This window comes from Sturnira hondurensis, unplaced genomic scaffold (assembly GCF_014824575.4).
Source record: "Sturnira hondurensis isolate 20B ecotype Veracruz unplaced genomic scaffold, ASM1482457v3 Scaffold0000167, whole genome shotgun sequence".
Classification (NCBI taxonomy): Eukaryota; Metazoa; Chordata; class Mammalia; order Chiroptera; family Phyllostomidae; genus Sturnira; species Sturnira hondurensis.
This window is the reverse complement of record NW_028072798.1, coordinates 1833640-1847944: the sequence shown is the minus strand read 5'-3', so window position 1 is coordinate 1847944 and position 14305 is coordinate 1833640. Positions and strand designations below refer to the sequence as shown.

The following is a 14305-nucleotide window of genomic DNA, read 5'->3' as shown; positions in this document are numbered from 1 at the left end:
TGATGGTGCCCCTTATTCCACACTCTCTTACACTTGTCACAAATCTCTAGGAAGATGCTGGTATACATGTGAAATGTCAAAAGGTAATTGCCAATCACCTGTAAAATAAACCCTGTAGGTACTTTTAGAAATTTCTCTCACAAATTTCACCACAGTGAAGAGCAAAGGTATGACAGAGGAAGAGACAAGACATTTTTGCATTTATTCATTTTCTTTTTACAGAGGAAACCCCCCATGGTGATAGAAAACCTTTTTGAAGACATGAAGGATGGTGTTAAGCTGCTTGCTCTCCTGGAAGTCTTGTCTGGGCAGAAACTGGTAAGAATCTTTGCCGTGACCAGACTTGTCAAACAGTCCCCATTTGGAATTGGTGGTTGTGAAGCTGGAACTGTAAGGGACTCTGTCAGCATAAGATAGAGTCTTTCCCTCTTGTAGTCAGCAATATGCAGGAAGCACTATACAACTTGTCGCTTTAGGCAGCAAGGAATACATTCCCTTTCTCGTTCTTGCATTCCCTCAGTAGATTTAAAGCATTGCATATAGTAGTGGAAGCCTTAAAAGTAAGAGCAGAGAACTTCCTCAGTGGTCAGTCCATTGGGACTAACTACTGCATCTGTACGGTATCTAGGAAGCCTAGTTGCAAATGAACATCTCCCTTACTTCAAGTGCTTGGCTGGTATTTGGAGAGGATCGTTGGCCCATACCTGTGTGTTTCTATAGCTGCTTGTTGAAAAGTAAGCTGAAGTCGACATGGCCTTTTTTCCGTAAGCGGTGGACATCCTCCGACATCAGTCACATGTCATGGGAACAGCTCGTGCAGAATCATTTGCTTTTATGCACTGCGAAACCTGCTGAGTGAAAAACAACATTGCCAGTGAGCTGTAAATATATTTTTCTACATTACTCAAGTAATAAAATACTAATTTTTTTCTGGCTACTCTTTTTTTTCATTTCAGAGTGGTAGAGAAATAAGTAGTTTGCAAACATAAACTATTTATGTTTCCTATAATGAGAGAAAGAAGCTCAGGAAATAGTCTTCATAATGTTATATAACACACTAGACACAGGGTCTAAAATTGGGAGCACTTATATTTTTTTCTTTATTTATTGCATCTTGATGAGAACTACACAATCATTATTACTTAGATAATTTAGTTATGTAAAAATTTATTTTCCCTGGGCATAAATTTCTAGTTAATTTTGTGAAGGAAGTCCTCAAAAGAGCTGAAAGATCATTGTTTATTGAAAAATACAGTGATACTGATTTTGCATAAGTCACTTACCTAACTTGATTCGTATTGTAGCAGATGCTTTCTGTGCCCTGGATGTCATCTCTGCTCATGTCTGATTTCAGCCTCACAGGGCTGGATGTTATCACGCCCTCTACCAGCATCTGAAACCCACAAACTGGTAGCACGTCTCTGGGATTCTTCCCTCAGGACTTATCAAAATACCAGGCAGCCCTCAAGTATAGGAGACTTAATGGCCTCAAAGGACCCTCAACCAGTGGCAATGAGAGTCCATGAATAATGCTCCAGAGTGGCATTTGCAGGTGGAATGGTTCTGAGGCATATTTTACAGATCTCATGGAGTGCCCAAAGGGATCCATGGGGGACCGAGCCCAGTTGTCCACTGTGGACTCTCAAGACCACACTCTTTATTGGCTTTTACCCCTTCCCCATTTCACTTTTCACAAATCCTCACTCCTGCTACCTGGGATTGTCTCCCCAATAACCTACAGGCAGCCAAGTCCTTTTCTTAGGTTTTGTTTGGGAAAAAATTGAACAAGACACATGAACAGGCAATTTGGAAGAGATAGACATAGACATGAACTACGTAAATTGGATTAACATTGAGATGTACATGTTATTGAATTGAAATATATACTCCCTTGACCACCAGATATAGCCAGTCACATTCATATATCCTCCTGAATTAATTTATTTCCTAGAAAGTTGAAGGAAGCTTCATTACAATTCAAATGAGTCTATTTAAGAAGCATACTATGCTAAGTATCCATATAATTTTGCCACTGTACTTTGCCATCAATATACAGAAAACTTCATAGGCATTTAGCTGCCATGACAAATTATTTTAAAAGTGTATAGTTTGGGCATAAGAATCCTACTTCTGTGTAAGTGCCCTACTCATCAAGGCATAGTTATTTAAATGTTTGTTTTAAAATCATGTCATAAAATGTATTACCTGGTATGCTCTAATTGGAAAATAAAACCCCTCAGTTTGGAGCTTTAATGGGAGATTACTGAGGGTCGATTGTCACAGAGAAGAGGTCAGTTTACCGGCTGTGCGATCACGGCAAAATTACTTCACCTCGCCTATCCCCTTTGGACCTCGTCAATGTCAAGGAGGTTAATGCTATCCATCTCATTGAACTTATTTTGAGTTCTGAAATTAACATTGTGGTATGCGGAAAGCACGCTATAAGTTTTAAAACCTCAAACATAAGTAACCAGAGCATACTACAGAGTAAATAATATTTTTTTCATTCTCAGAGTCCTTTTTAACCCTGGCTCATATGCTCCATGTATTTTGGTCATCCAAACAGAGAAATGCTATGATATTGTCAATAATGTTTTATGTTTAATTTTTAAAAAATGGTGAGTGACCAACAGTACTTTAAAAAAAACACTTTATTTTTTAGAGCAGTTTCAGGTTTACAATAAAATGAAGAGAAAAGTACGGAGATTTCCTATATTTCCTATATATATCCTATGTATCCTATATTTCCTATATATGCCCTTCCACACTCAGCGAGAGTACTTTTTGTGTAAATATTTCCTAACATATGTGAGTGTGAGTGGCAGTCTCCAGAGACAACATAGGAATTTTGAAAATTTCTGCTTTAAGACGTAGAGAAACCAGAAAGGCAAATGCAGCAACAGAGAAACTGAGAAGGAATGCTTTTACTGTGTGAACTGATGCACTTTCATGGGGCTGTGTGGGTGGGTGATGCCCCTCCGTGTGTCTGCCAATTTCTCTAGAGAAATTGAGTAACGCCGGTTGTTCTTGCATGGTCTTCAAGTGTGCTTAAATACACTTAAATACATTTTATAACTNGTAACCAGAGCATACTACGGAGTAAATAATATTTTTTTCATTCTCAGAGTCCTTTTTAACCCTGGCTCGTATGCTCCATGTATTTTGGTCATCCAAACAGAGAAATGCTATGATATTGTCAATAATGTTTTATGTTTAATTTTTTAAAAATGGTGAGTGACCAATAGTACTTTAAAAAAAACACTTTATTTTTTAGAGCAGTTTCAGGTTTACAATAAAATGAAGAGAAAAGTACGGAGATTTCCTATATTTCCTATATATAGCCTATATATCCTATATTTCCTATATATGCCCTTCCACACTCAGCGAGAGTACTTTTTGTGTAAATATTTCTTAACATATGTGAGTGTGAGTGGCGGTCTCCAGAGACAACATAGGAATTTTGAAAATTTCTGCTTTAAGACGTAGAGAAACCAGAAAGGCAAATGCAGCAACAGAGAAACTGAGAAGGAATGCTTTTACTGTGTGAACTGATGCACTTTCATGGGGCTGTGTGGGTGGGTGATGCCCCTCCGTGTGTCTGCCAATTTCTCTAGAGAAATTGAGTAACGCCGGTTGTTCTTGCATGGTCTTCAAGTGTGCTTAAATACACTTAAATACATTTTATAACTATTTTCTAAAGTTGTGAAAAATATTCTTATTGAACTATTTTTTAATTTTTGTGTTTTTTAAAAAGATTTTATGTATTTATCTTTAGAGAAGAAGGGAAGGAGAGAGGGAGAGAAATATCAATGTGTGGTTGCCTCTCTTGTGTCCCATGCTGGGAACTGGCCTGCAACCCAGGCACGTGCCCTGACTGGGAATCGAACCTCGACCCTCTGGTTCGCAGGCTCGCACTCAATCCACTGAGCTACACCTGCCAGGGCTAATTTTTGCGTTTCGTTCTATTCGTCTTCTTCTTTCACAGCCCTGTGAACAAGGACGCCGTATGAAGCGAATCCATGCTGTGGCCAACATTGGCACTGCACTCAATTTCCTTGAAGGAAGGAAGGTAAGAGAAACAAAACCAAAGCACTCGAAGAAGAAGGTGTGGGAAACAGAGGGTTTTCGTATTGACCCTGGAGTAAAAACATGGCATATAACCTACAGAACAATTGCATGCAATATTATTGTAAAGTGAGTTTAGATTTACAGAGAAGTGGCCTTTTAAAAAGGGTACAGATATTTCATGTCTATACTGTCTATACTTCACTTAGCTTTTTCTAGTTTAAGGACTTATACATAGTACAGGTGTGCATATGTAGTACAATGATCGAAATATGGAAATTCAAACTGGTCTGATACTATTAACTGAAGCATAGGCATTAGTATGATATCTTCACTTTCCCCCCAGTGTCTTATTCCTCTTCAGGATGCAGTCAGTCACACACCTTGGATTTGATCCTTTGTCTCTTCCTCTCTAGGGCAGTTTCTCATTCTTTCCTTGTCTTTCATAACTTTGACACTTTTGAGAATTGCTAGTCAGCTATTTTGAAGAATGCTTCTCCACTTCATGATTATATGGAAGTCGTACATGTTTTGCAAGAATCCAAGAGAAGTGATGTTGTATTCTCCTCCATGCATCATATTAGAGGCTACAAGCTACTGATAGGTCTTATTGCTGGTCATGTTAATCTTCATCAATGATAAGGTCATTTCCTGTATTTCTTTTCTGGTAAAGTTTTTGTTTTCTCTTTATATTATGACTGAGAAATAACTTAGGGAGATAACTGAGATTGTGCTAATATTCTTATTCTTAAACTTTGCTCACTAGTTTTAGCATTGATTGCCTTCAGTATTTCTGTGCTGTTTGCTTAATGGTAATTTTATATTTCTCTCATTCTTTATACATGCATTAATGGGAGTTGTACTATAAGAAAAGAATTTCTTTTTTCCTCCATTTTATTCAATTATTTATTTTAGCATAAACTCATAGATAATTTATTTTGTCCTGCAGTTTTAATTCATTACTGTTGTTATTGTTATTTGGTTCAAATTGTTGGCCATTAAAAGTTTCCTCAGGCTGGCTCTTGTTTATCTTGTATTTTCCCTGGCTCAGTTCTAGGATCAGCTACTTCTCTAAGGAAGCTTTGATCCTTTTATTAGCAAGTGGCGTTATTTGGAAACCAAGATTTGGGTGTGCTCATTGCTACTGAGATTTCATTGCTCCTGGGCCCTCTCAACAGACAGATATAGAATATGTTCACTTATCCAGGCCCCGACCCTGCCTCTCCCTCCCTCTCTCCCCCTTCCCTTCCTCTCTAGCCATATGTGTGAGTGTGTACACACATACATACATATACACACATACACACATACAGTATAGTATATATACATATACTATGTGTATTATATATAGTATACATATGTATATATATACATATATATGCACTAGTAGTTGAAACTGATACTTCTGATTTCAGTTCAGTGCCACAATATTTATTCTAGCTTCCCATACTTGTTTCTGCTTTCTTTTACAGTGAGACTATGGCTCTCATCTATCATATACTCACTTATTTTCCAGCCCTAGTATGCACATAAAATAGTTTCAGAGTTGCTAACCCATAACCCTGTGAGAAACAGATTCACTAACTGGAGAGCAGCATTTCTGTGCAGTTCTTTTGGTCCTTAGCGCTGCAATAGCCAGTCAAAGGCTGTTTCCCAAATTTACTTAGGTTACTTCTGTTCTTCCCATCCCATTTAGTGTGATTATGTGATTATGTTATTCATTTGAAAAAGAGTTCTATTCCATTTTGGATAACCTCTCCATACACACACACACACACACATTCTAGTTGGTTATTTTGTTTTTATTTTGGACAATGAGATCATTACTGATTCTAAGAGTAAAGTTATCTTTAGAGAGATGCCACTGCTGCCCCATCCTTACTACCCCGTTATCACTCCCTTCCCTTTCACTCCCTTTCACTCTTCTGGGTCCATAGTCTCCCTGGTTTTTCATTGATCATGTCTGTGTTTCTTTTGCACAAGCGAGCAGATATATCTTCATATACCCCCTGTTTTTCACACGAGGAAAGTGTACTACAGATGCACTTTTGCACTTGCGTTGTAAATTTAACAGCATATCTTAGCAATCATCCAAATCAGTTCAGTTCATGGAGGTCTTGCTCATTCACCTTCATAGCTGCATACTATCCCACGGTCTGGATGTGCCCGAGTTTATTTAACCACTCTCCTAAGAATGACCAGTTAGATGGTTTGTAATGTTACTCACACAGAAACAATGATGCAATTAATAGCTGTCATACATACTTCCGTATTATTGAAAGTACACTTTCTGGGTAAATTCCTAGAAGTGTGGTTGCTGGGTCTGAAGGTAAGTGTACACATAGTAGTTTCAGGCCTTGCCTATTTTCTTTGAAAATGGTTGTACCGATACTCTTAGATTTAGCCTTCAGTAATTTTGGGCCCCGCCCTTACAACTTCATTTAACCCTTCTTGAAGGTCATACTTCCAAATACAGTCACATCATGAACTGGGGCTTCAACATACAAATTTGGGGTACACACAGCTCAATCCATCTTGGTTTCTGGCTTGCAAAATCAAAATTTTCCAGACTATGTGGGTCAAGTACAGTGACTCTAGTCCAGGGTTCTGAAATGCTGACACACATCAGAACCCCCTGGAGGTTTTGCTAGAACAGATTCTCGGCCTGCACTCCCTCAGCTTCTGGATCCGAAGGTCTGGGGCGGAGTCCCAGATTCTGCATTCTTAGCAAGGTCCCCGGTGATGTGTTCGCTGCTGCTCTGAGTTCACTTTGAGAACCACTGGTCCAATGTGCTCCTCTGGTTTTATTCAGTCCTGTCATTCCATCCTCCTTCTGGCTTCTGGAAATGTTTCAGTCTCTCTGGATGGCTCCTCTGTTGCTCATCCCACCTCTTAGGCTGTTAAGAATTTATTGTAAGCTTAATAAGATTTTTCAAAGGATAGGATGTCAAAAGCAAACAAACTTGTGCTCTGTAAATCCATTGTGGAACCACAGTTTTTAGGAGAGAAAATAATGATTAAAAACACTTTTTCGCAAGTTGAGCAAAATATCATTAGGTCCATAAGTTGAATCTATTAACTCTATAGTATAGTTAGAGCTGGGTAGGTGTAGAAAAATCAACTTAAATTCAATCACATTTTTAAAAAAGAGTGATATACAAGGAAGAGGGAGTGATCTCTCTTCTATGAAATGCATTACAGCCTCTCTCGGTTTCTGTGGGGGGTGGGCTCCAGGACCCCAAAGATACCAAAGCCCAAGGATGTTCAAGTCCCTTATATAAAATAGCCTGGAATTTGCATGTAACTGCACTCATCCTTGAGTGTACTTTAAATCATTCCTCGATTACCTATGGTACCTCACACAAGGTAAGTACCATGTAAATGGTTTACCAAACTGTTTAAGGAATAAGATAAAAAAAAGTCTGTCCTTTCACTGCAAGCCCACCCATCTGGGCCTAACTACACAGTACATGTCCCCAACAGTGGAACTTAACGTTTTTAGAGTGTTTTCGATTGGTGGTTGGAACCCAAGGATACAGAGGGTGAACTGCAATCTTATGCTTATTAAGATATGTTATAAATCTATGGTCCATGGGTACGAAAATAAATGTGGAGAAAATTCCAGAGAAATTGTAAAAGGATCAAAATAATTATAAAAATTGCAAGAGGTTCTGTTGTAAAAGTTTAAAGAAATGTGAAGGTTCTTATTTTCCACAAACATATTATACGTCTTGCACAGGGCTAGGCTTCAAAGAAGCAGTCACAGAAGCTGACAGTCTGTGTCAGTTCTCTATTGGTTTCTGTCCCTGAACATGATGTATGAAAGTTGCCAGGGAGACAAAATTCCATAAATGTGAAACAAATTACTTCCAATGCTTTTTGTGCTGGCTTTTACACTACTCTTCTTAATGGATAACTAGCAAATTGAAACTAATTACTCAAGAGTAAAGTATTTGTGGGATGATTATGCATCTGATCAATTTTTATTAAAGTAAACTTTTTTCAATGTTCTGAACTTTATTGTTAATAATAAAACAGCTCATGAAATTGTGGCTGAAAATTATTAAGTGAGGAGTTTGAGTACTTTATTATTATTTTTTTGTATTTGTTTAGGGATTATGAAAAGGTTGATGAGCAGTTCCAATTGTATTTGATAGACATTGACTGAGATGAAATCCTTTTGCTAGGACTCAGGAAATAACATTGTTGATTGCTGGGAAGGCTTTGAAATGAATAATTGGGAACAGCGGTATGCAGATTAGCCTGTGTCTTGGGTACTTTATAGTTATCAGTGCCCCTAAGCAGGGAAGGGCACTAACAGTCTTTCTCCACTTTGCTCTTTCTTGGCTTTCCTTTGTCTTTGAAATGCTTTCTCCAAATAATGCTATATATTTCCTACCTACATTTGTATTCCCTTTGAACAAATACGGCTGATTTTCAAAGGTTTTTATGTTTGTATATCATCTTCTCCCTTTGCTTTTCATGTCAGTCCATGTACAGAGGATCACCGGTTAGTACAAGTTTTAGAATTTTTAACTCCTGACTTTTATAGGTAAAAGAGAACATAAGTTTCATGCTATTTGGTAACAAACTTCAAAGTAAGTGCATCTTCTTAAACTATTCATCTGGTTTCTTTTAAGTTTCAGTCAAGTCCTGAATGTACAGAATAACCTTTTTTTTTTTCTGTCTGGCACTTCATTGGGAATTACTTGCATGATGTTATATTTTTTTCAACTGGAAGTGTTTTATTTCATTTTGTAGTTAATTTTATTGTGTGCGCCTCACGAATGCTCCTGAAGTCCCCACTGACACCGGGTGCTCGTTGTTTTCGTCACGGCTCACCCTGCTCCCTCGTGTGTATTGCTGCACTGGCATGGTCACGCCTTCGTGATGTCTAGTAGAGTGCTCATTGGTGCATAGTTAAATGGGTTACCATCTTCCAGTACATTACTAGTACAGTTTTTCTCTTTAAACAGATTAAATTAGTCAACATTAATGCCACTGATATTGCTGATGGCCGACCCTCAATAGTTCTTGGACTGGTGTGGACCATTATTCTCTATTTCCAGGTATTGTGCTACAGCTCCCCTATCAGTTGATATAATGTCATGGAGGGAGGTCACGGTGGACATTTTAATAATGTTGTCATTTGTCATACTTTGGGGGTATATTCTCAAGCTGGCAGAAATCCGACCTTCACACATACATTGGTTTTTGGTAGCAGAATCCTCTTCTTCCCTATAAAGGCATTATAAACATGGAACTCCCCCCCCTAAAACTCTGGCATAGGTCCCCAATAGGAAAAGTGGAGTGGACACAGTGAGAATGACATTGGAACAGGAAGTTTAGAAAATTTTTTCTCTGGTCACTGGAAGGGCACTCCTATATTCCTATTAGACATTAAGGGGTGAAATCCATTCCATCCAGAATAACAGTTCTAGCCTTCATGATTTTAGAGCAGCTTTAAGTTTATAGAAAAATTGAGTCCAAGGTATAGAGATTTCCTTTATAACCCTGCCCACACACACATAGCCACCCCATAACCCAACATCCCCGATCAGAGTAGTATGTTTGTTACAACTAAAGAACCTGTATTGACACAGCATTGTCGTTCAAGGTCCGTAGTTTACATTAGGCTTTTTACATTGACTTTTGGTGTTGTGCACTACATGGTTTGGGCAGCCATTAGGTTTTATTTATTAAGCCATAATATTTACTGAGTGTTCATTACGGCATGAAAGTTACCTCTGCACAGTTTTAGATGCAGCGGGGAGGTACCAAGTGGAATAAAATGTCAATCCTGTCCTTGAAGAATTTACATTTTGTTGGCAGTGTTCAGGGTATTAAGATGAACCATCGTTAGTTGGAAAAGTAAACATCTGGGGAAAGAAGAGCAAAGATAATTCTCTGACTTCACCGATGATTTACGCACATGCAGATCGAGGAGCTGACCAGCAACCTGCCGCAGCTGCAGTCCTTGTCCAGCAGCACGTCTTCTCTGGACAGCATGGCCGGCTCGGAGACTGCCAGCCCTCCCAGCAAACGGAAGGTGGCCACCAAGATCCAAGGAAACGCTAAGAAGGCTCTGTTAAAGTGGGTTCAATACACAGCAGCCAAGTAAGTACCAGGAGTAAGGATACATTTGAAACCCTTGAATAATCTGAGTGATCAGTTTATCACTGTGTCCGTCTTCCAATAAGTACAGCATTTGAAGAGGCATTTGAATGAGTGGCTCTGCTTCAGGTCTTGTTTGGTTCTTTCTCTGAGTTAAAATATAAATGCAAATCATCACTAATACTCTAGGAAAATGCTGTAATCAAGCCAATTCCTACTTCACGTCATTGGGCCTGATTAATTAAGTCATTTAATCCCTACACTATGCTTAGTAGCATGAGGGCTAATTCTATTTAAGTCATTGTTTGGAATCTTGCTCCCATTAAAAAATCTTTACACAAATAAACTTGAGATTTAAGCTTGATTATCTTGTTATGAGACTTGGGGTCATTTAATAGTAATGTGAACTAAAGCCCACCTTTTGAAATATTATATTGGTTGTTATTTCCTGCAAGGCTCTAGCAATTTTATTTTTTAATTTTTTCCTTTGGTTTCATCATGTATCTGGAGTGTTAACTCTAGCTTAATGGATGAATAATTTGCTTCCAGTTTTGTTTCCTTCTACGTAAAATAAATTTATGTGTGTGTATATTTATGTGATAATTGTGGATAGAAAAGTACCACTCTGAAAAAGTACCATTTCATAACAATTGCAATACAATTTTAACTGATCATACCAATATTTTGTGGAGAGGTGTGGTCAGTGGTAAGGTGTCTTCACAAAGAAATTGTGCTTTTGTAAGATTTTCTAAATGATATGTAACATTAACTTACTTTCTATTTTGTTTTGGATGCCTGAATCTAATCTGAATTGTATCCTTTATTTCTGGGAAATAGTTGTAAACAGGTATTTACCATTATAAAATATCGAGGCACTAAACATAGGGAGTTCTCTTTTTAAAGTATTTGAAAAGCAAAACTAAGGAGAGACAAGCATAAAGAAGATACAATTAGTGTTTCTAATTTATACAGTTTTGTTTAGTTTTTAAAGCGTGTTGGTGGTTTTCTAACTTGGGGAATATTTTTTCATCAAATTACGTTCAAAAATATTTTTGAAAGCAAAGCTTTGTGGCTCGTGAAAGACTAGTAGAAATGAAATGAAAAGCCCCTCCCCCACTGCTGGTCCGCTGCTTGGAGTCCACCCGCAGAGCACGTTACCGATCTCCTTTGCAGTTTAAGTGGATGAGGAGGAGACTCACAGCCACATGCTGTGGCATTTGTCACGGTGCTGTTGTAATAAAACTTTGTGTTTAATGTGTGTTTTTATATAAAATTTTGAAAAATTTGAGTAGTAGACCCAAAACTGTTCCAGCAGCACAAGAGAGTTAAGCCCCCCACTCTGTCTCTTTTACTTTTTAGGAATTTTATGTACTAATAGTATGGACTCTCAGAAATGAGAGCGTGCCTTATTTTCAACTAAGAAAAAGAAAATAATTGCACTTCAGGACAAAATTAATAATATCAGCAAAGATACGTGTATCAGATCCAGTCAAAATAACTTAGTAATATGTATTAGAGGTCAAAAATGCCTATAAACTATGCATACTTCATCACTTTCTGCATCTAAGATTCTTAAATGAGAGATTTGGACTAATACAACCTTTTCAGGGATATCATCTGTACTTTGATCTAATATGAGACAGAGTAGGGTGTGTTTGTTAAAAAAAAGTAAATATAGAAGAAAGTATAGTAAAATGTTTTGAATTATTCCAACACAGTAAGTATTTAGAGATATATTTTATATATTTATTTTTCCAAAAATGTCTAAAACAATAAACAAGCTCAAGAAAAATCAGAAAATATATTATATAATGTGTATATATATATATATATAAGCTAATATTTATTTATATCCCATCTTATTTTGTTAAAAAATATTTTGAGGTGGCTTATGAGACTCAGAGTATGAAGTAAAAAAATATGGGCAAAGGAAAAAATATGTAGAAAAGTAAGATGAAGCCTGAGGCAAATATACAAATGAATAAATAACAGAACATTCTACTCAGCCTGGGTAGATACTGGCCAGTATGTTGACCGAAAAAAAAATTATATATGTCCTACCAGAGACAGAAACTCTAAAAGAACTAGGAGAAGATTCAAGATTACCTTACAAATACTGGGGTCTTACAAAATTGTTTTTTTTAATATTTAGTTAGGAAGCCAATGATTAGATCAAATGATGCTGTATTTAGGGTAATATATTTTATGCAAACTGAGTATACTTTGGTAAAACATTATTGAAAGTGAATCTTAAGTTTATGAGATAAAATTTAAGGGCATTTATCAACTTTTGATATTAATTGGTTTATCAGTCAGATATGTTTTATCTTACAATTCATTAAAATTTTGAGAACATTGGGTAAAATAAGAGATTTGAATGATGTTATTTCATTTAGTGTTAATTTTATCTTGGTCATAGGCAACACAGTTTGCTTATCATTTAAAATGTTACATAATTTTTTAAAAAATATGTTTTTATAATGTATTGTTTTTTATTTTGTTAGACATTTTTACCTAAAATAGTTTTATTTAATATGTGATTTAAATTGAGTGGCTCAATTACTGAGAAATCTAATATGGAAATCTTTAAGTATAGAACCAGAATTTTTACATCTTATTACCCTCTAAAAATACTGTTCTGCTCAATTTTTCTCAAAGCCAGTTAACTGATCTAGATAACCACATACCATTTATTGCTACTGAGTGCTGGATTCTGCATGAGGCCTTGAGAAAAATGCATGTTTGGCATTTGGAATGTGAATTCTTCTTTTATTTTTTAATTTCATAAAGGCAGACTGGTGTAGAAGTGAAGGACTTTGGGCGAAGTTGGAGGAATGGGATTGCCTTTCATTCAGTCATCCACGCTATTCGCCCAGAACTAGTGGACTTGGAGAGGGTGAAGGGAAGATCCAACCGAGAAAACCTGGAGGAAGCTTTTACTATCGCCGAAACGGAACTGGGGATCCCCAGATTGCTAGATCCCGAAGGTTCGTTCAATAATATTTGACACACCTCAGTGGGATTGTATGTTTTACACCCAGAAATTGCAGATGACTTTCAAGACTCTCTGAGAAGCTAGAAAATTTGAGAAAAGCACAAATAAATAGTATCTTCCTATACTAATTTCTTTTGGAAAAATATTTATTGCTACATTGGGAGCAAAATATAGTTCTATTGCTGCACACAACACTTTGACATTGGTGGCTTCGTGAGGTGAACTGTACTCGTTGTACGTACGGGTGGAATGAAAACCTTATAAGCATGTGTTTGAGGGGGAGCCATGCCCCTGGATAAAGGGACTACTGCATGTGTATAACTCCAAAGAATCTGGAAAAAATAAAAAATTGTTAGTGACCTAAGATCATATCTTTAAAACACCAGTTATTAAATACTTAGAAATGTTGATAACCATCCAGTGTTTTCATTGTCAATGAGGAAAACTACACAAATGATTGACTAATATTTTTCATTGTAGTTGTTGGGGACCATTTTGGTAAGGCTCTGAATCTGAAAACTTTTTAGGAATGGAGTTGTTAACTCTTTCAAGTTTTCAAAAGGCAATTTTGAGGACTTTAATAAACTTTAATAAACTTGAGTTTTTGTTATATTGAAATAAAAGTGTCAAAGTGAATTCCCCAAAAGTTACTGATAATTTCATATTTGCGTTGGCATGTATGGAAATTTTACTAATGAATGCAGAAGTGAAAATACAGTGTAAGTTATTTTGGACGGTAAAAGAATGTTTAAGCGGATGCACTTGTGTTTCCGAGAGTAAGTTTCAGAGACTTACAGTTAGTCCCCTCTGAGATCGGGGAGCAGCCTGGTGATCCCTGGCCCTTTAGGAACCTGCTTTGGGCCCCCAGATTCACAAAGGGATCCAGGGCTTCCCACCTCATTTCTGCACAAAAAGACCCAACAGTATCTATTGTACCTGGGGGAAGCCACGACCTTATCGCAGCCCTCGACTTCAGAGGATGCACCAGAGCTCAAATTTTTCCTGGAATGGGACGAGAGGAGAGTATAAATGGTTTCTTTGCATCCACTGGACCAGAGGAATGTAGTATTTTCATTGATGATCAGAGAATGAGATGGCCCAAACCCAGACTGTCCCATGTGAGGTGACCCT

The 14305-nt window shown here is 37.2% G+C and overlaps 1 protein-coding gene across 8 annotated transcripts in view; it reads left to right on the top strand.

The window, feature by feature from the left end:
- Positions 1-14305, top strand: part of SYNE1 (spectrin repeat containing nuclear envelope protein 1) — a 407591-nt gene that overhangs the window by 86668 nt on the left and 306618 nt on the right. For all 8 annotated transcript variants that reach the window (XM_037051212.1, XM_037051453.1, XM_037051603.1 and 5 more), the window contains exons 4-8: positions 223-318; positions 3986-4069; positions 9042-9134; positions 10004-10182; positions 12970-13166. In XM_037051212.1, coding sequence (XP_036907107.1) covers positions 223-318; positions 3986-4069; positions 9042-9134; positions 10004-10182; positions 12970-13166 — 649 coding nt within the window. The remainder of the gene's footprint in view (positions 1-222; positions 319-3985; positions 4070-9041; positions 9135-10003; positions 10183-12969; positions 13167-14305) is intronic.